Here is a 21,097-nt window from a genome sequence, read left to right on the forward strand (position 1 = left end):
TAGTTTACATACCTATATATTCGTGCCAAATTACAGCTTTCTAGCATTGATAGTCCCTGAGCAATGCCGTGGACGGACAGACAGACAGACAGACTTGGACAGTTTGGCTACGGAATCCTAAAAACTGCTCTTCTCTTTGAAGTAAATCCCTCACCATCGAAGATTGTGACGCTGCCGAACAATTCTTTAAATATCAACGACTTAAGTATCCTCTTTTCTCGTCAGCTGGTCTGTGGAGATTCGAGCATTGATCGAGCCGCATGGCATCATGCCTACCGATCAGATTAGACTACTACCCCTTCGTCAATCTTTCTCATCATCAACTCTAAGTTTAAAATGGATTTAATTTCACTAGGTACCAATTTATTAAAACTATAAGAACACAACCGGTCATCACCGGAAATTCTTCCGAGAGCTCTCCCCCCACTCTGACGCGCATTACACTGTTCTTCGTTGCTGTGCTGTAGTTAATACCCACCGCTGGGAGGACAGTGTCCAGGCGGATTGCGACGTCTCAAAGTCGACGACTGGCAAGAGGCTGCGCACGATCGGAACAGATGGCATGCTCTCGTTTCGGAGGCCAAGACCCTCTTTGGGTCCCTGAGCCAAATTAGTTAGTTATAAGAACACAAAATTGTAGCAGGCGAAATGTTAAGTGACGACAGTCCATCGTTGCAGTTAGGAAATACACACGATAACATTTGTGTGCATCTTATTGTCAGTTCTGTGGATGTTTTCCGCAGTCATTCTTATTTTATTTATGACTCACTGTCATGACATGAAGTAATCACAATAAAACTTACTCATTTCAAAAATATTGTAACAAAAAAGTTATATTGTTCCATAAACGACGCTTTGTTACACATCGCTTACCTCATGGAACCTTTTCACAGCTAGTTTCAAGATTATTTATTCATTAGGTATTTCATTCGCTGACGTTCACGTCGGATGTGGTTCATGTAGGACCTATAACTATAATAAAATTGTCGATTCAGAATTAATGACAGTAAATGTACGATCTGATAATTCGTAGCATGAAAGCATTCATTAGGTATTGCCATACCTATATTCCGGTCGGCACGCCAAAACACTCGGTCGTCTAGATACATAACATATTAACCGCACCCTTCATGTCTACTTTAACCTGCAATCACCTAACTAAGCATTTCATTGACTCTTCAAGAGTAATAAGTACCTATTATGTTGTAAATTATTATCAATACATATAACATAAATTGCACAGTGCCATCTTTTGGAGAACTGAGTAAACATTAAGTAATCAAGGAAACTAAGAAATAATAATAATAATAATTAAATAACTGACAAACAGACTATCCGGTATCACTAAACGATAAGATAACCAATGTCAAACTACCTGTCAAATATCCATTTAAATAAATTTGACTTGCAAAAACGTAAGTACAGTCGAACAAACTGATTCATGTACCAGGGTGGAACCTTTTAACTAACTAACTTTTAATCAATTTCACTATGAATTCCTTGACGAAAAGTTTGGGATGTCAACATGACATTAATAGCACAAAGGTTTTATCTCAACTTACATACATATCGTCACTACTTTGAAAAAATCTCGTATCTAAAATCAATATGTCAACAAAATTGAACCTTGACATTATGTTCATAAAGTTCAGTCAGAAAAATTCTCTATTTTGAGGTAGGTACGAGTTTTTTTTAAAGTAGTGACGAATTCATTGTTTTAATTAGAATTTCCTTGGCTCGCACTTTAGACTTTAAACTCTTACTTAACTGAACTTAAGATTCCATTCTGTATTTTTAAGCACTTATTAAGTAGATGCTTAATCAAGCATCTAAGTAATAACGTTGACGTACTTTGATCGATGATTTAGATATAAAAAACTTTTCTCGTGGACTTTAAAACTTTTGCTCGCCATAGGGGTTTTCTGAGATGACGTGAGCAACTACGAAAACAGTACAAGCAGAATCTAATGGCATTATAGATATCAAGTTTTATGCCGGCTGTACACACTCGCCGAGACACCCGAGACTGACCGAGAACGAGTGTGTACATGATGCTCTCGCTTGTCTCGCCCGCTCGGTTTCGCCTCGGTTCGCCTCGGCCGCGTGTCGGTTTTTGCGGCCGAGTCAAAGGGTCTCGTCCGCTCTCGCGAGGTAAACGAGACCAAGCATGTACACACTCGTTCATTTAGTTGCCCGCTTACTGTATTTGTGTAAAGACGTGTTCGCTATCGGTTAAAAAATGTGGTCCAACGATCGTATATGTGTATATATATGATATATGTGTAAGTAATGATAATAACTAACAGCACAAAGACAAACGGCAGCAGCAGTTTCCAGGTCCATCGCGCCGATATCCTCTGTTCAAATGACGCGCACGAGTGTGTACATGGTGTGCATTCGTCGAGAGCTTCTCGCCCAAGACTCTCGGCGAGAGGCGAGAGGCGAGTGTGTACAGCCGGCATTATAGTCTCTGTCGCGATGTTGAACGTCAGTCGCTGTTTTCCTTTTGCCGCGGGAGCTCGTCGGGTGAAATGTCAGTTTTCCCGCGTTTTTTTTTGCGGGAAACTTTTTCTATTACAGGATGGCTTTGTGAATAGAACTGTGCAATATAAAGTGATCTGTCAAGTTTGAAAAGTGACCTTGCCACAGGATTGGTTATAAAAATATTGGTCGGAAATTGGCGCGACATGAATTTGGTGCGTACCTAATTTTTTTTTGTTACCATTTTAGTTATTGGAATATGAATATTTTAAAGTTTTTAATTAATATTAATATTTTTTTCCTGGTCTTTGTTTATTTTTCAAAAGAATTTACTAGATATATAAACATATTTAATTCAAAGTAGGTACTAATTTATCAAAGTATGAAAGCTGAAACAAAAAATAAACGGCCAAATGCGAGTTGGACTCGCGCACCGAAGGTTCCGTAAAAATTTATAGATATTTATGGATATCCAGTGGTATAGTAGAGCCCCTAGCTAGCTTTTATGGAAAATGTAACGCAGTGTGGGGTGATTTTAGATGGTTACTTGCATAAACAGACAGTCATAAAAAATAACATTTTCGATTTTGGTTTTGGTTGTGCTAGAAGAGCAACCATCAATACTAAATTTAAGTTTTATAGGAATTGAAAGTACTGTAGATGTACTGTACTGTAATTGAAGGTAGGTACCTAACTTAGCGCTATTTTGTTTCTAAAATTTGAAAATGTTTTGAAAGATCTATCTAACCCTACACTATGGATTTAGATTCCCCGCTTTATAGATACATGCACGTAAGAATATTTTTAAATAAAATAAATACAGGTTGCCTGGAAGAGATCGCTTTTAAGCGATAAGGTCGCTTATTGCTTACCTTGTAATTTTCTCTCTGTGTACTTGTTTTCTGTATCGCATACCAATTCTGGTGTACTCAAATTCAAATTCGAATTAAAAATTCAAATGATTCATTCAGTAAATAGGCCGCAATGGGCACTTTTACACGTCATTTTTTAAACTACCAGCGCTTTCGGAAAGACCATTATTGCCAAGAAGAATGCACCGCCAAGAAACTTGGCAGAAAGTCATTTTTTCATAATAATATAATTACAAATAAAATACTTAAAAACTATATTATACAATTAATGAAAAAAAAATAATAATAATAAAATACATATCTATAAAGAGTCATTGTATTGTATTGTACTTAAATAAATAAAATATCATTTATTGCCACAACACATCGTGCAACGCAGACTTATTATATATATATTACTAATTAATGTATAAACTAGACATCATTTGCGATTTTTTCGATGCATAGATCCGTTTTCAAAATATTAAGCTATATAAAATGCAAATTTTTGTCGTGCTACAAGCTAAATCGTTGGAGTTAAAATTCTGTAAAAAGATCATACAACTCATAGTACATAGCATTCGTCATATTAGAATTTAAAAGGAAGACTACCTCAACTTAGAACAATTGATTAAAAATTAATATTGAATATTAGTCGCGTTCACGCGTTGCATTAGTAGTACGGAACCCTACATTGTGTGTGGCCCGACACACACTTGACCGTTTTTTCTGATGCAACTATGTAACGAAAAACTATTTAGTTGGGTTTTCACGCCCGTCTTATTAAAAGGTAAGCACTTAGGTAGTTTTTGCGCTACTTTTAAGTAACTTCACGATTCTACAATCAAATAACCACGTAGCTACTAGTCATTCTGTCCACTTTATTTATTGGATTATTAGGTGTCAGAACACTTGACTTAAGTTATTTGATTATCTCCCATTTATTACGGTCCGGCAAAACCAACAATAAGACGTGATTCGTTTTACAAATCGTTCACGGTTATGATTTGATTGTGTTGAAAAATACATACTTATATAAATAAATACAACGTGAGTTAAACGTGTATTGTTTGGAATTTTAATTGTTGCATTAAGGGCGGTTAGCGTATTGAATTTCAACTAATACGCCTTGTTATTATTGAGGAAATGAAAGATTTGTTAATACAAGGTTTTTTTGCTTAGTAGGTACATTTTTTTTGTAGGCCGTAACTTTCAGTTCATCAGATCTACAGTACTTAGATAAAATTCGATTTTCACCTTAACAAATATTATTAAGCATTGCAAGTTAAATAAAGTGCAAATCAATCAAAGCTTCGTTTTGCTTTCTAATTGTAAAGTTTAGTATTCGAAGCTATTATTAGGCCCGGATTCAACACAACCTCTATGCAGCAGGGACTGTCGCTTAGTAAGCGTGATGTGATGACCAGAGGCCGTATTGCCTAACGTTTCTGTCGCTCGCGATCGCTATCAAATGACAGAATTCGCATACAAAAACCGTCATTTGATTGCGATCGCGAGCGTCAGAAACGTTAGGCGATACGGCTTCAGATGACTTTCGGAAAAACCCTGGAAATATGATGTTCTTTGCTTTAGGCTCCATTTCCACCAGAGATATGCGAGGATGTGTTGCGAGGAATGTGTTTTCATGAACCAATAGAAACGCTTCATTTACCTCGCCTCGCTCCGCTCAGCTGTTCCCACCAAAGATCTGCGAGGTGGAAACGCAGCCTAATTTTGGATTTTCCTCACATACCACTTAATGCCAGTCTTCCAATAAAAGGGTACCTTAAATGAGCAAAAACGGAGGTATAGGTAGAGTCATTCACGATGACGCGTGCCGTGGTTCTTATTACAATGTCTTTAAAGTCTAATTTTGACAAGATCACGCGCCTTCGTGGATGGCACTAGGTATAACGGGCTAAGCCGAAGCGAACCAGAGTAACAAGCTTATGATTTTTGTAATCATAGGAAGCACATCTATGTATGCAGTTCGTCATTGCGAGTTAAACGGATTCGCTCCCCTTACAGTATACAGTGGAAGGTGGGAATTATAACGGTATTCAAGGAATAAGCCCTTCAAGGAATAGAGCGAGATTGTCTATACCGCTTCCGCGCCCCTCAAAAGACGCCATAAATAATTTTGCTTTGCACTAGAAACTCTATCATATTATATTCGTATGTATGTTGCCACTTGGCACCTAGAGCAGGGTTACTCAAAGTGGGGTACGCGAACCCCTAGGGGTTCGCTATTCGACGGTAGGGGGTTCGCGACTACGTGAGTCCAAAAACCACCAGGCTGCAAGACTAGCAAGATGATTAAGATTGGTTTTTGGAGTCTTTTTGTATTCTTTATTTTTAGTTTCTCCAACAGTCAATTGGGGGGGGGGGGGGGGGGTTGGTTCGCTATGGTCTAGAAACTTTAACAGGGGTACGTGGAGCCATAAGTTTGAGAAACACGCTGACCTAGAGCAACGCGCTCCTCTTGCTCACCCGCTACCATAGGGACGGCGCTGGGGGGCTACTACGAAATTCGAAAATCGAAGTTCGTGTACCGTGTCCCTCTGCCTCTCGTATTGAAGCTTCAACGGGACGGCAAGACACGGAGTTCGAATTTTGCACTTCATAGTATAGGGTCTGGCCAGCAGTTGCGTCTACGTTGCAGTTAAAATCCCTCAGCTACCTTGGACGTCAATTAAAACTTGTGTTATCGCGTGTCGCAAAGGATTTAAGCCATCGTAACTCTGGCATTGAGAATGAACATGTAACTACCCGTTTACAATTATGAAGGATCATATGATGATGCTCACGACACCTACTTTGTTTATGTACTACACTGATTTAAATGTCGTGTAATGACAGCAGAATTTTGCCATTTACTCATTTATTTCATTTAGGGGCTGTTTCACCATCCATTGATTAGTGTTAACTGGCGGTTAGATGTGATGCCGTCTCTATTTGTTTTGTTCGAATAGACGGACACGGCATCACATTTAACCGCCGGTTAACGCTAATCAATGGATGGTGAAACAGCCCCTTATTCTCCTTTTGTGCAATCAGTTCTTTTTGTAGCTGTGTGTAATCATTCACTTCAACTCTCGTGGCACTACCTATATGTATAACGGACGTGCAAAAGCAACTGGTCTTCTATTTAATGTAACAATTGACCATACAACTATTAAAATCACATCACCATTTTAATGTTTATTTTACAGTCTTAGCTTTGCCGTAAATTATATGATAACTAAGGCTTATATGTAAAAAACCGGCCAACGTTAATTGAACTCGCGCACCGAGAGTTCAGTATAAATTTGTAGGTATTAATTTATGAATATCCAGTGTTAGCAGAGCCGTGCTCCTAGAGTGTGGGGTAATTTTAGACTGGATCCTTACGTAGACAGAGAGACAAAAAAATCAAGACTTTCTGATTTTTCTTGTTTTGTTAACTTTTTACCTATTTTCAAGTTTCTAGGAGAACTCTAGTAAGTAGGTTTTACTTCTACGAAAATTTGTATGGAAACATCTTTTTAGGGTTCCGTAGCCAAAGCGTAGGCCCATTTTGAAGGTGATTTTAAGTTCTCGACTCAAAAAATTAGCGTCAAGTCGCCGCGTCGAGCAGCAGCGACAAGATGGGTTCTTGCAGGAATGGTCTTGGAAGCTGATTTCTTAATCTCATTTAGTAGCAGTCGTGGCAGTGGTACAAATAAGTAAAAGAAATTGACTTGGATGAAAAAAAAAAACACTGTTTTTGCCGAAATTTAAGGCTTTTTTTTTTCAAAATGTCACGTGACCAGATTTGACGTTGGAAAGGAGCGTCGAGCGACTGCATTTGGCCCCACCTTAAGGCGCTGTACATAGTGAAAACTACAATTTTAGAAAATATTTAAAATATACTTACACAATACTTACAACTGCAATTTTTTTATATGTGTATTTTCAGTCTATTAGCTAGTTTTTGACTTCATCAAAAACACGATTGCTGACAAAACCTCGATAGATTATTTTTTTGAAAAAGAGCCTTCATTTACACGTTAAACCAAATATTATGAAAAATATTATGAATATCAACACAAAATTTGCTTTATTAAATATTTTTTTAGCAGATTTAGATTTATGCTTCATAGATTTTCGATAGGTTGAGTACATCAATCATACCAATTTATTTCGTCTTTGGCAAAATAAAACGGTTCTAGCGCGCGGCAGCGGCGAAGTATTGCCCAGTCGCCAGTACACGCGTGTACGTAGTCGACGACGGACCTGTGCACATTTTTCTAACGCGCTAGTACTACTTTTGAGAGCAAATAATATGGGTAATCGCAGTATTAAAAAAGTTAAGCGAAAGAGGAAACGCATAAGTGAACTCAGAGCACATATGAGAAGCATTAGAGTACCTAAACGGTAAGTACCTACCACACACTAATCGACCGGCCGGAGTCGGGCCGAGTCAGCAGGGCTACTACGAAACTCCAAACTCAAAGTTCGTGCCGTGCGGTCCCTCTCGCTCTCGTACTAAATAGTCAGTGGCGTAGCTAGGTAACCTAGGGCCCTGGGGCAAATAAAAAAATGGGGCCCACTGCTATCAAAACTGGTAAGGTTTTTTGAAGTAAAATCATTATATATACAAATACTTTCTAAGCAACTTTATCATCAGCTATAAAGCAGAATTTCGAGGGCCCCCTGAGCTTGAGGGCCCCGGGGCACTGCGCCGCCTAGCCCCTTGGTAGCTACGCCACTGTAAATAGTATAAGTATCAGAGGGACCGCAACCCACGAACTTCGAGTTTCGTAGTAGCCCTGCTGAGCGGATTTCACATTCGTACTACGACCGCAAGCTGGTTGGCGCTCACGGATGCGGACGGCTTCGTCCAGATTCTACCGCGACTGCCATAGGTACAAATTGTAGGCACGTTGTATAACCTATACTACTCACGGCGAACATGCGGCGAACTTTGCGGCTACTACGAAACTCGAAGTTCGTATCGTACCGTCCCTCCCGCTCTCGTATTAAATAGTATAGGTGTCAGAGGGACCGCACGACACGAACTTCGAGTTTCAAGTTTCGTAGTAGCCTTGCTTGATCCCTTTGTCAGATTCACTGACATTTCTGATAGTGACACAACAGTTTCAATTTTCTCATTTAATTGCAGGCAAAGGTTAATATATTGCATTCAGCCAAGTTATTTAACATAAATTATTTTAATAAAATAAGATGGTCGCATTTGGTTGCACTAGTAAATTATTGACAAAAACATGCACTCCAACTGGAATCCGGCTGCAAAATGGGAGTTATTGCGCAGTTAGTGCAACTGCATCAGCACTGCACCCGACTGTCAGAGGACTGCCATTTTAGGCAATCGGAGTGCAGTTCTTACGCAGTTCTGATGTAGTTCTGAACTTCGGAGTTTTTAACTGCGTTTCTAAAACCTCTTATTGAAAAATAAAAATAAAAAAAATGGAATATCTGTCTTGCTCCTCCGCGAATTAGTGAGGCCAAGTCGTGGAAAACAGCTACGTGCGAGTTGCAAAAAATGTTTTTTGCATGCAACCTCTTATTGCTTCTGGTTTCTGGTGTTCTGACTTGTATTTTTGTATTGATGCAATAACTACTTTACGCATACTCATAATCTTTATATCTGTCAAAGTTGTTCTGTGCGCTAAGACATATTTTTTATCTTTGGCTACAGCTCGCACATGTTTCTTAGAACATAAAATAAATAAAATAAAATAAATATCACGGGAAATTTCACACCTATTGACCTAGTCCCAAAGTAAGCTTAGCAAAGCTTGTGTTATGGGTACTAAGAACATGGTTCCTACATTCATTTTTTTGACTGTATGGTTTGGGTAAGGGTTGTATACTGTAGTTTTAAAGTATTACATTTTGAAAAAGTGACTCTCTGCCAAGTTTCTTGCTGCGCATTTTTCCTGGCAATGATGGTCTTTCCGAAAGCGCTGGTAGTTTAAAAAATTGCGCCCATTGCGGCCTATTTACTGAATAAACGATTTGATTTGATTTGTTAAAAGTGAACAGACAACTTTTTCTTTACTGTTTTATTATATGTATAGATTTGCCTAGCTTGTAATCTAGATTTTCAGATTAAAATAAAATTGTTTTTTTTTTATTTGTATTGATTTACCTATGTATTTTCATTTCGTCTGTCTACCTATTCAGTCTTAATGTCTATCCATTACCTACATTACAAATTAAACTGTGGGCATGAAGAGGCATAAATTATTTCTTTATTACCAAGACTATTTACATTAAACGAAGAATTTCTTAATTAAACCGAAAATTGTGTAATTATAATTTTAACGAAAAATCCGGAACTCACATTAACCAGAATACGGATACGAACAGAATAAGGCCGTCAACGGGCTGCGTGACAGACGCGCGAGGCGTTGCGCTGGACGCCCCGCATTCGCCTCCGCCGCGTCGTCTGCTTCACCCCCTCAAATACCGAAAATTCTTCTATAAGCGCGCCTTAACGATTCCGCCGCAAGCGACGAGCTGAGACGCCGTACTAATTTTTCCGCGAGTACGCAGCGAATTCGTTACGCGCTCGCCTCGGTTTCAACTCGCCCGCAAATCGCAAGTGTGATAAGGCCCTTTGGTGGAAACGCAGCCTAACTGTCTTCAATTCCGCCAGACATACCTACCGCCACGCGCACGCCGCCATCCGCGCGCCGCGCGGTAATCACCGGTCAAAGTCAATGTCAGCGCTAATCGCCGCTAAAGCCTACAATCACTCAAATGACAGCTCATAGACGTTTTCCCACAGTAGCATGTCATGCCTCGTTAGACACGCTACATCTGCTTTTACGCTACGTAGAAGCAATTTTGATTCACGCGACGTTATTAATGAGAGCTGAGCTGATTGGGTTTCAGTAGTTTTAATAAAAAAAGAAATTCACACGTTTTTCTGACAGTAATCTTTGTTGACTGTACTTGCTATGTCATTCAAACTATACAACGTGTATCTACTCTCTGGACAATGGTCGCAATATTGAGAATGCCCTATGAGAGTAGCCTATTTGTTATTCTAACTTTCAACCAACTTCCAACACAAACTTACACATCTATTTGGGAATAAACAATAAATATCACGGGGCACTTGACTCCAATTGACCTAGTCCCAAACCAAGGTATGCAGAGCTTATGTTGTTTATAGGTACTAGTAGCATGTACTAGGCAACGAGTCAACATACTCCCAAGACTCGAGAACAATCATTCGTATTTTTTCATACAAATATTTGCGCCGACCGGGTATCGAACCCGGGACCTCAAGCTTCGTAGTCAGGTTATACTGGACTATCCGGTCGCCAATGGAGGCAAGTTTGACAGAACTAGACCTGCTAGGTAGATACGAGCTTATGAAAGCAAGGTTAGGCTTGTTGAAAACATATCGATGTATCGATATAAAATTCCAAGTATCGAAAAGGTAAATAAATCGATATTTTTTTCAGACCAATAAAGATTTATAAGTTTTAAGATTAAAAAATCCTAAAAAGGAATGCGTTTTTTATTTGTATAACATCTTTTTAACAAATTATATTTTATTTATTTTTTGTTTCTAGTCGACTCAATTTGCCGTATCATAATTTGGTTAGCACGTGCATTTGGGAGCACGAATATTCTCTGTCAAATCATACTGATATATCGATATATCAATATATTTTTTAAATATCAATATCGATATTTTTGAAAATATCGATTCTTTATTGCATTTCCGACATCCCTAAGCAAGGTGATGATTCATTTAACGTGAACTCATATTCACTTATTTACTTACTCATACTCGTACAAATTATGATTTTGGAAGAATGACACCTACGTGTAAAACACTTATCCACCCACATTATGATGGGTACGTCTGGTACAACCAAAGAATTAGTGTTTTTAACACATTATTACATCGCATTGATCTTGACAAAATGATCTTGAAATAAATCCACCCACTTTGATTCTAGGGCCACCAAGCGCGGTCGCAGCCTGAAATTTTGGAAATTATTTCGAAATTTTAAATTTAGTTTTTTTTTTGTAAAATTTTAGAAGAATTTTCAATTTGACGTGTACGATTTTAGAGGGGGTCGTGTCCCCTGTGACCCTCCCCTTCGGACCGCGCCGCGCCTATGGGCCACCGTTGTTGAGTGTATTTCCTATCAGAATCAACATAATGTCGCCACTAAGTATTTTTCATTTCTTGCCATTAATGCGCACATGCACTTTGTGTTTTCATAGATTTGACTAAATTACGGTAATTTACTCTATTTAGTAACTCACCGGTTTTTTTAACACGCTTTAGTATATGCCAATATACCTGTAGATAGGTACTTATTTATGTAGGTACTAGCTTTTCCCCGCGGCTCCGCCCGCGTGGTATTCGGTTATCGCGCGCTTTTCCCTCGGGAACTGTGCATTTTCCGGGATAAAAAGTAGCCTATGTCACTCTCGGGCCCATAAACTATCTCTATGCCAAAAATCACTTCGATCGTTGCTCCGTTACGGCGTGAAAGACGGACAAACACACAAACATACAAACACACTTTCGCATTTATAATATTAGTATATGGATGTACCTAACGGAATCTTGAACTTGATTTATTCACCCACTTCTTATTGATGTATTGACACAAACTTGGACATTATGCGTAGTTCTAATGATAATGTTAATAATTATGGTAAGATCTGTTTAAGCTGATCCGATGATGGAGTCGAAAGCTATACACGGAACTACAAGACACAACGTGATGTAGCCGTGTTTAGGATTGTTAGAATAGGTAGTGTCAGGGTGTGGACTAAGAGGTAGGTATTAAGGGTCTGTTGATCAAGCAGTCAGGCAGGTTTACCATTTGGTTTTATTATTTAAGCGTGTTTTTTTTTTTGAACTAACTCATTATGTTTTTAGTACCTACCGTAAAACGGGGTTACATTCAAATGCAGGGGCTACTTTGGAAAACAGTTTTTATTACGCCATCACCGCCATGTCATGGCATAGGCCTATCCATTTCTTCTTGCCACAGTAAACGTCCACCCAGCTAATTCTAACCCAATCTTTTCCAGATATCAGAAGCCAGCTTCGTGACAAGTTTAGAAGAAGCGCCGTGCCGCGCCGACCAATACACACAAACGCCCCCTAGCGGCAAAGCCCGGCCCCGCACGCTCCAAAGGTACCACACCTCTGACCACATCTACGAGAGAACACCACATCGAACCCGCCACAAGCACGAGTACCGACCAAAGAGTCTAGGGTTCAGCGACTCTTATCCCTTCATAGGGAAACCGCCGAGCTATGATAGCGGATACAATTCAAAGTAAGACGACAGAAAACTACTGACACTCAGAAATAACGAAGTAAACGGATCACTCACTAGGTTAGATTTTTAAATTAATCTACAGTATTTCAGCAGATGGTTATATTATGGTATTTCAGCACTTTCACTGAACAGCCCTGTAACGATTTTCCATTGGAGTCTTTGATTCAAATGTACCCACGCCTTTGTGGTGATACTTACCTTAAATGAAGTGCTGTAATTAGCGCACGATGCATGATTCAACAAATGCGAGCTTAAAACTGATGTGGTCTGGCCATTTTTGCGCCTTTTCTACAACAAATATAAAATCTGAAAAAAATGCAGAGGCGTAACAGTTAAGTTCAACCGCCTGTTAAAATATTCGCCTGTAAAAAAAACACCGTGTACAAAATAAAACTAAAATCCATCCTGTCTTCGTCACTGTCAGGCAAAATTTGACTTTATAACATGAGTGATCCGTTTATTTCGTTGAGACTAGATAGGGGGAGTAAATGTGCCTATTTCAAAGTGGCATATTTCATGGTTTTAAGACCTGAATCAGCAAGATGAGACCTAATACATACATAAACCATTTATTTTTTATGTGTTAAACGAATCGCTTGTCTTGAGCATATTTTTGAAGACCATAGATAATCGAGATGTTAGTGCCGGCATCGGAGCAGATATTACGTATGAAAAATATGAATGTTCTAGTCTAGGGTATGTTTATCTTTTGCCTACTACCGATAGCCTAAGTTTTACTTACTTTGAGGCTAGATCAATTGGTGTCAATTGTCGCATGATATTTACCTATATCTAAAATAACTAAAATACAAATATACATAGACTGCTAAAATCATTCTTTCCTTTTGCTTGCCTTTACCGTCGTCGGTTAAAAATAACAAGAAACAAACGTAAACGTGAGACGTTCCTGCAGCGCTACTACGAAACTCGAAACTCGAAGGTAGTGTCGTGCTGTCCCTCTGACACTTATACTATTTAATACGAGAGCGAGAGGGACGATACGACACGAACTTCGAGTTTCGAGTTTCGTAGTAGCCCTGCTGAGGCCTTATTGTAATACACTTAATTCAAATCTCAGACCACAGCCACATCTCTGTGGCCACCCGGCTTAACGAGGGTACGGTGGATATACCAGTAAATTCTTGTCGATGTGGAATATCATCCATATTATTATTATTATTTATTCATTAATATAAGAAAAAATATAATTTATTAAGACCCTTAGTGACCGCTATTATCAACTAACCTAAGGCCTTATTGTAATACACTTCGTTCAAATCTCAGACCACAGCCACATCTCTGTGGCTAGAATGATACACATAATGAACTTACAATTAGTCTAAGGCTACGTTTAAACCAGGGATGTGCGAGTAATGTGTATTTCCTGAACCAATAACGTTTCATTTACCTATCCTCGCACAGCACATCTGTGGTGGATGGAAGCAGCTGTTCTATTGGTTCATGAAAAACACGTTACATTCCTCGCACTCGCAACACATCCTCGCACATCTCTGGTGGAAACGGAGCCTTATATACCTAGACATGCCCAAGCTTGTTCTTGATATCTGTAAAGTTCACGTAACCAAATCTGCGCTATGGATGTGGTGTGTAGTGACCACTATAATTATAATAACTCTAAGTCATATGTTCCTCGGCATAAACTTGACAGGTTCCATCACCTGTTCCTCCTTATTCAAGCTCTTTGTCTTAGCGTTCCTAAACGTCGATTTTCACTTCAGATTCAAGGTGACTGTAACGGATAGCCCAACGATATCGATAACGCCACCGCACAGTTTGGACTACGTGTGCCCGAAGGGCGGGGCCAGTCCGAACGGGAGCGCGACGCCCAATGGAATGGTTCCCAATCGGTCCCCGGCCACCACGGTGCTCCTCAACCCGGGATACCTAGCGCCTTGCCAGTGCAATCAGTCTATGAAGGTCAGTATCAATCAATCATTCGGACATTCCATTCAATCGAACTATGCGAGCGTGCCGCAGGCGGCCGGTGAAGCGCTAGAAACTAGGGTTTCGCGCACAGACTACTAAGGGATACTATATACACGATCCGATCCGATATTTTCAAGTATCGATACAACTTTCTGGCATAAACGTACGGCCTGGCAAAAACAGATGGTACGACACGAACTTCGATTTTCGAATTTCGTTGTAGCCCAAGAGCCCTGCTATATAGGATAGGTAAAGGAAGCAGGGTTTTGAGAAATGACAAATGAAAATTTGGGTAAAATACTTAGGGATGTGATATTTTGGGGATTGATTTTTGACGCGTCACGCGTGTAGCAGAGAATTTAAAAGTAAATTCGGTCGGCCTATTGTTGTTGTTTCTTTAAAAAAATATGGCTCTGTCCATCGGAGGACAATTTTGCCAGTGTCTAGTAGTTTTTGCCGTTGTACGGTAAAAAAATTCTAGAAAACGAAATATGAGAGGTAATGGTGGATGAACGATGACCTAGGAAAAACGGTCGGCCTATTGTATTTTTCACCTACGATGAGTTCTGTGACACTTAAAAATTTTCCGAATTACGCATACTATGTTCGCAAAATATTTTTTAAAATAATTTCTATTTTGAAGCAAAATAATCAAATCAGTTTTACATTAAAACTGTACTTTTTAAGAATATATAGCAATATCAGTGTCCATTAAATAAAATCCATCGAATACGATAGAAAAATATTTTTTTCTTTAAATGACGCAATGTGTGAAACGGAACAGAGTAGTGACGTGACACAACATTATCGGCAATTGCCGCGGTTCATTATTCAATAACAATGAACACTAAGATATTTTAAAATTTTAAACAAAACTTGCATGATTTTGTAAACGCGGCTTTTTGTAAAGCGGCCGCAGTCTACTTGTGGCCAGTGCTTGTCAGTCAGTACGAGTGCGTCTGCCTTGTGTACGAGTTGAGTTTCCGTTGCATTTTCTTAGCATTGTATTTTGTTATTGTTCATTTCTGTTATTATTATTGTTGACTTTTGTTACTGTTTCTCGTTAAGTTTGTTGTTATTTTTTGGCAAAATGCCGAAACGGTCTAAAAAGACTGTTTTGAACTTCTCCGGGAGTTTGTAATTCGTTTAAGGGGTTATTTTGAGTGGCCCGGTGGGTGGAAAACTGATTTTTTTTTAATATAATGCAACTTCTCCTAAAATAAGCAATGATAACTCTTAGAAAAATCGATAGTTCACTCGATAAATGGTACATCTCTAAAACTGTCAAACTCGAAACTCATCATAGGTGAAAAATATTATAGTGAGATTTTTTTTTTTCAAATGTTTTAAACAAAAAATAATTGAATTATTCACTAAGTTAAATATGATTGGTGAACGGTCCATTATCAATTACTGAGAATGTGGGGTCTGTCCTGCTTACATCTTCGAATCACCCATCAGTACCAACACATGACGTATTTTTTCAGCTGTCTAAGGTGAAAGCTATTCCCGGCCCAGAAATAACTTCGATCAGAACTGGGCGTACCTAATATTTAATGTTGAGGTTAAAATTAAATTGTGGTACGTATCGGAACTTCGACGGCGAATTTTTACTGCAGACGTATAAGAAAATTTCACAAGAAAAAACATTATTTAAGTATTAAATGTGCCGTGAAACAAGGCAATATGCGATTCTTTTATATTTTTACCAAGTGTTCTGCATGGCCGTTTGTTTGGCTGTTTAAGCGAGAAATTTACTTTTGAATTAGGTTCCTACATTGTGATGCAAGAACTCCTGAATTATAATAATATGGACTTGTGCAAAGTGAGAAATAATGATTTGTTTTCGTGTTGACAATAAATACCCGTTTTGTTTTTGTTAAGTATACAAATACTTTAATATCTCTTTGAAATGTAAAATTGACATCGTAATGCTCTACAATTCGGCCTTCGTAGGTATCCTATTCTGTAAAGCTCATTGACATTAAGGGGCTGTTTCACCATCCATTGATTAGTGTTAACTGACGGTTAAATGTGATGCCGTCTCCGTCTATTCGAATAAAACAAATAGAGACGGCATCACATTTAACCGTCAGTTAACACTAATCAATAGATGGTGAAACAGCTCCTAAATATATTGATAGATATAATAAAGAAGTAACAACTTAAAATTTGTGTTTGTGTTGTGTTTGTTGTGTTTACTCTGGAACTACAGAACTGATTAAAAATACTTTTACAGATATAAAGCTACTCTTGTAGATTATGATAGGCTATTATTTATCTTGAGAACTGTGGGCTGTTTGCAAAATTCGTACTCATTTCTTGTCTACCGACATCATAAACGGCACCTCTGTACGAAATTTGAGTCTTTAGGTTCTACCGCTTAGGCTGGGGGTTGATAAGTCAGTCAGTCAGGATCAAATCAAACGTAAGCTTACTATACTATGTCTGGAAGTTGTATTTAAACGTAAACCTTGTCGTCAAATGCTGAAGGCATGTCAGCCAAAACAAGGAGATTGCTGACTGTCATTATCAAAACGTGATATTTTTAGGGTTCCGTAGTCAACTAGGAACCCTTACAGTTTCGCTATGTCTGTCCATCTGTCTGTCTGTCTGTCCTCGGCTATGCTCAGAGACCGTTAGTACTACAAAGCTGTAATTTGGCATGAATATTTTAAGGAAGTATTTACTTTACGTGATTGCATTTGGCTATTCAACACTAACTCTATTTGCTAAAAGCACGAGAATATCGCAACGCTCGGACTATTTTTTTATATTAATTCGTTAGCACTGTGTAGGGTATAGTCGACCAAGAAAGTACTTTATAAATTTTATTACAGTTTCTACTTAAGAAATAGAACAATAATTGATTGATTGTCATAATATTGAGTTGTGAGTGAAAATAGGGTTTGATGTTTTAAGCTCTACAAAATATAGCATGGAAAACCAATTTCTTGGTCGACTATACGTTACAATTTGCACGTAATTTCACGCAAATAATGCACGTTAAACACTTGGAATCACAATCGCTTTCACCACTTCTTTCTGTCACACTCTCACACGGTATAAGAACGAGGGTAGAAAGAAATGGTGTATACGATCGCGAACGTCAGCACGGGTGACACTATTTACCGGACGTACACGTACAATACCGACACGATATTTTGTGACACGCCCATAGAAACTCTTGTCAGATTGACACCAGTTTTTATGGGCGTGTACCTACACGAAATATCGGGTCGGTATTATCCGTGCCGGAATATAGTGTCACCCCGGCAGCACGTTAGACAATACGGCCTCTGGACGCGAAACTGGGTGACACTTTTTACCGGCCGTACAATACCGACACGGAAATACCGACCTGATATTTTGTGAACACGGCCATAGAATCTCTTTTCAGTTTGACACTATGAGCGTGTACACAAAATATCGAGTCTGTATTTCCATGTCGGTATTATCCGTGCCGGATGTAGCTCTGGACAGGGTGATAATTATGGTGATGTGGTGGAGGCCTTTGTCCAGCAGTGGGACACAAATAAAGACCAAGAACAACGTTCAATATCTCAAAAACGGCTAAACCGATTTTGATGAAACATGTCTAAGAACCATCGCTAGAAAACCTGATTTCAAATAAAAAAAAACTGCATTCAAATCGGTCCACCCGTTTAACAGCTACGGTGCCACAGACAGACAAACAGATACACAGACACGCATAGCGGTCAATTTTATAACACCCTTTTTTTGCGTCGGTGGTTTAAAAAAAAGGAATACAAAAATGTTGCGAGTTGCGCTGGCGGTGAATATAATTCCAAATCCATTGACCTCGAGAAAATGGAAACTAATGGGACATTTCCTAATTATACCTACTGAATCGTACGTGCCGTTATCTAATTTATAACATCGTTTCCTGATTAGGTACTCGTATACGAGCTTAATTGAACTTTCAGTTTGAATGACAGTACGTCCGGTAATTCATTTAACGGCACAGGAGATGCTCTAAATTAGATTATAATAATTGTAGATTTTGTCTAAAAAAAAAATAACATTTTCTCTATTTGTTTAGGGCGTTGTGAGCTTGCTAGGTCCGCAGCAAGTTCTATGTGACACCACCAACTCCCTTAAAATGGCCTTTCAACGACCTCTACGAAGCATCGAGAGTTAAACAACCTTATTACTTCCAGAGTGTAAGCGAAGTGGCCCTGGCCATGCCGAACTCCCCCGGCTGGAACGGAGAGGAGCCGGTGAACGGCTGGCCCGGCGGCCTCTCGTGGCGGAGGCTACACATGTCTCGGGCCAAACTCAAAGCGACGGCCACCACCTCGGAACTGTTGTCAGGTAAATATTGATTGTTATATTAAACTGATGCCGTGTCTATACCGGTAAGGCCCAGCCCAGAATGTTCTACTGTAAAATTTCATGCAGATCCTCATAAACTTTCACGTAGGTATACTAGTAAGATAAGATGTCTGTGAATTTGCCAAGTCAGTAATTTATTACCTATACATATACTAGGTAGTGCATCTCAGAACTAGGTTGGTACTTTACCAGTCCAGTCAGGTACGGAAATTACTCAATTCTATCCTTTGTACTCTTTTAAAAGTCCCCTGGGCATAAAAAAATGTAATTTTTCCTTCTCGTGGGTTTCGCTGTGGAAATTTGATTATATGAGTATATAATCAGGGAAGAGTAGGCATGTCCGTCATCAATTAGTATGCAATGCAAGCGTATCTGCCTATTTGGATCAGGAAAATGTCGGTACGACCTAAAAGCTAAAAATAATTTAAGTAGCAAATTCCATTATGGAGCAATTGGGAATAACCTAGTAAAGATGAGCTCAACTTATCGCTTGTAGGTTATAAGTACCTAGTAGGTATGTAAAGTATTTAAAAAAATCTGAAAATTAGGCGATACGATCATACCGTCTATTATTATGTTCTTCTCTTTTAAGTAGCTCCTACACTTGGCCGTGCTCATCGGATAAGTATTAGTTTGTAAAGTATCTGTAGTTAATATGGCAAATTTCATCCAAATTTGTTGAGCTGTTTTTGCGTAATGAATTCTTCGTTTATCGCCAGTTTGCGGGAATTATACATTTTTTCGGGATTAAAACTATCTATCCTATATCCATTCCAGGGTCAAACTATCATCATTTTCATTTAAATCGCTTCAGCGATTTAAGCGTGAAAAGGTACATTCACACTTTAACATTAACCCATCTTCAATCCCCAGGTTTCGCAATGGTAGCGATGGTAGAACTACAAATCAACGAGCCAACGAACGTCCCAGAATGGCTGTTCGTCATGTTCGCAGTCTGCACGACCGTTCTAGTGGCCGTACATATATTCGCCCTCATGATATCCACATACTTGCTACCGCATATTGACGCTGTTAGCAAGATGGAGACGCCGGGAAGCCCTGATCGCGCGCTGAGGGAGTCGCCGCACGAAAGGATGCGAGGGTTCATAGAGCTGGCTTGGGCATTCAGTACAGTGTTAGGTAAGTTTTGGTTCTGGTCAGTTCTGGTAGTTAAATGATTAGGTAGGTAGGTATACTCAGACTTTTAGGCCTAGTTCTGGAGCAGTGCAAAATTCGAACTTCGTATCTTGCTGTCCAGGTGATGCTTATATTACTTGTAATACGAGAATGAAAAGAGACGGTACGTTACGAACTTCGAATTTCGTATATAGCCTTCCTGATATGAGTGTGTTTTAAATAACTTTATTTTATTATTGTAACCATTTGATAAAACTTTCTCTCTATTACGATCAGGAGGCCGATTTTACTTTTATATGTCTAAAAAAAACAAACGACCAGGGTACCGCTAGGATTTGACTTAAAAAGAACATAAAAATAATCAAACAAAAACAAATGAGAGTCCACTTTAAATACGTCGAGAATAAATAGCGGAAGCGTCATGTATTTTTGCACCTAACGACTACAAAAACATTTCCACCGAGATAATATTTCTATAATGGTATGACGACATGTTTTCAATTTTGTTTTCGTGTTCCTTTAGCATTAGTAGCACACCGTTCAAATCGTTAATATAGGTACCTACCCTTCGAAATGGGTCATGATTTACACTAATTATGCCCACGTTTAGGTACCTATAGTTCTAAACCAAACGTATTATATTTCAAACCTATTAAATACGCTGTGTTGCTTTGTCATCTACTACCTATAAGCAATTAGGTGCTTACTTTATGTCAGATATGTTCCTTGCTACAGCGTAAACGCCATGATGAAATTTTTTAAATGATTCTTCTTCGCGTGCTAGTGTAATTTGCCATTCTGTAATCAGATTTAAGTTTTTAACTTTAATTCTTTGACATTGTTCCAGGTCTATTTTTATTCCTCGTGGAGATAGCGATATTGTGCTGGGTCAAGTTCTGGGACTACTCCTTCGCTGCTGCAACGGCAGCTACCGTGATAGTTATACCAGGTATGTTGTTCCTATTCAGATACACTAAGCTATATAGCTCATTCTCGCAGTTTTCTAGCTAATAA

At 38.9% G+C, this 21,097-nt stretch overlaps 2 protein-coding genes across 5 annotated transcripts in view; one reads left to right on the forward strand and one right to left on the reverse strand.

The window, feature by feature from the left end:
• The window catches only part of LOC141431237 (methyl-CpG-binding domain protein 4-like), an 86,657-nt gene that overhangs the window by 65,108 nt on the left and 452 nt on the right, over positions 1–21,097 (reverse strand). The gene's annotated exons all lie outside the window — the stretch shown is intronic.
• The window catches only part of LOC141431232 (calcium release-activated calcium channel protein 1-like), a 60,926-nt gene that overhangs the window by 37,809 nt on the left and 2,020 nt on the right, over positions 1–21,097 (forward strand). For 2 of the 4 annotated variants that reach the window (XM_074092316.1, XM_074092315.1), the window contains 5 exons: positions 12,390–12,640; positions 14,383–14,581; positions 18,772–18,925; positions 19,820–20,086; positions 20,931–21,032. In XM_074092316.1, coding sequence (XP_073948417.1) covers positions 12,390–12,640; positions 14,383–14,581; positions 18,772–18,925; positions 19,820–20,086; positions 20,931–21,032 — 973 coding nt within the window. Of the gene's footprint in view, positions 1–2,493; positions 2,697–12,389; positions 12,641–14,382; positions 14,582–18,771; positions 18,926–19,819; positions 20,087–20,930; positions 21,033–21,097 lie in introns of those variants that run through there. The other 2 variants (XM_074092317.1, XM_074092318.1) reach the window with 2 other exon arrangements.

The sequence above is a fragment of the Choristoneura fumiferana genome, chromosome 9 (genome assembly GCF_025370935.1).
Source record: "Choristoneura fumiferana chromosome 9, NRCan_CFum_1, whole genome shotgun sequence".
NCBI lineage: Eukaryota > Metazoa > Arthropoda > Insecta > Lepidoptera > Tortricidae > Choristoneura > Choristoneura fumiferana.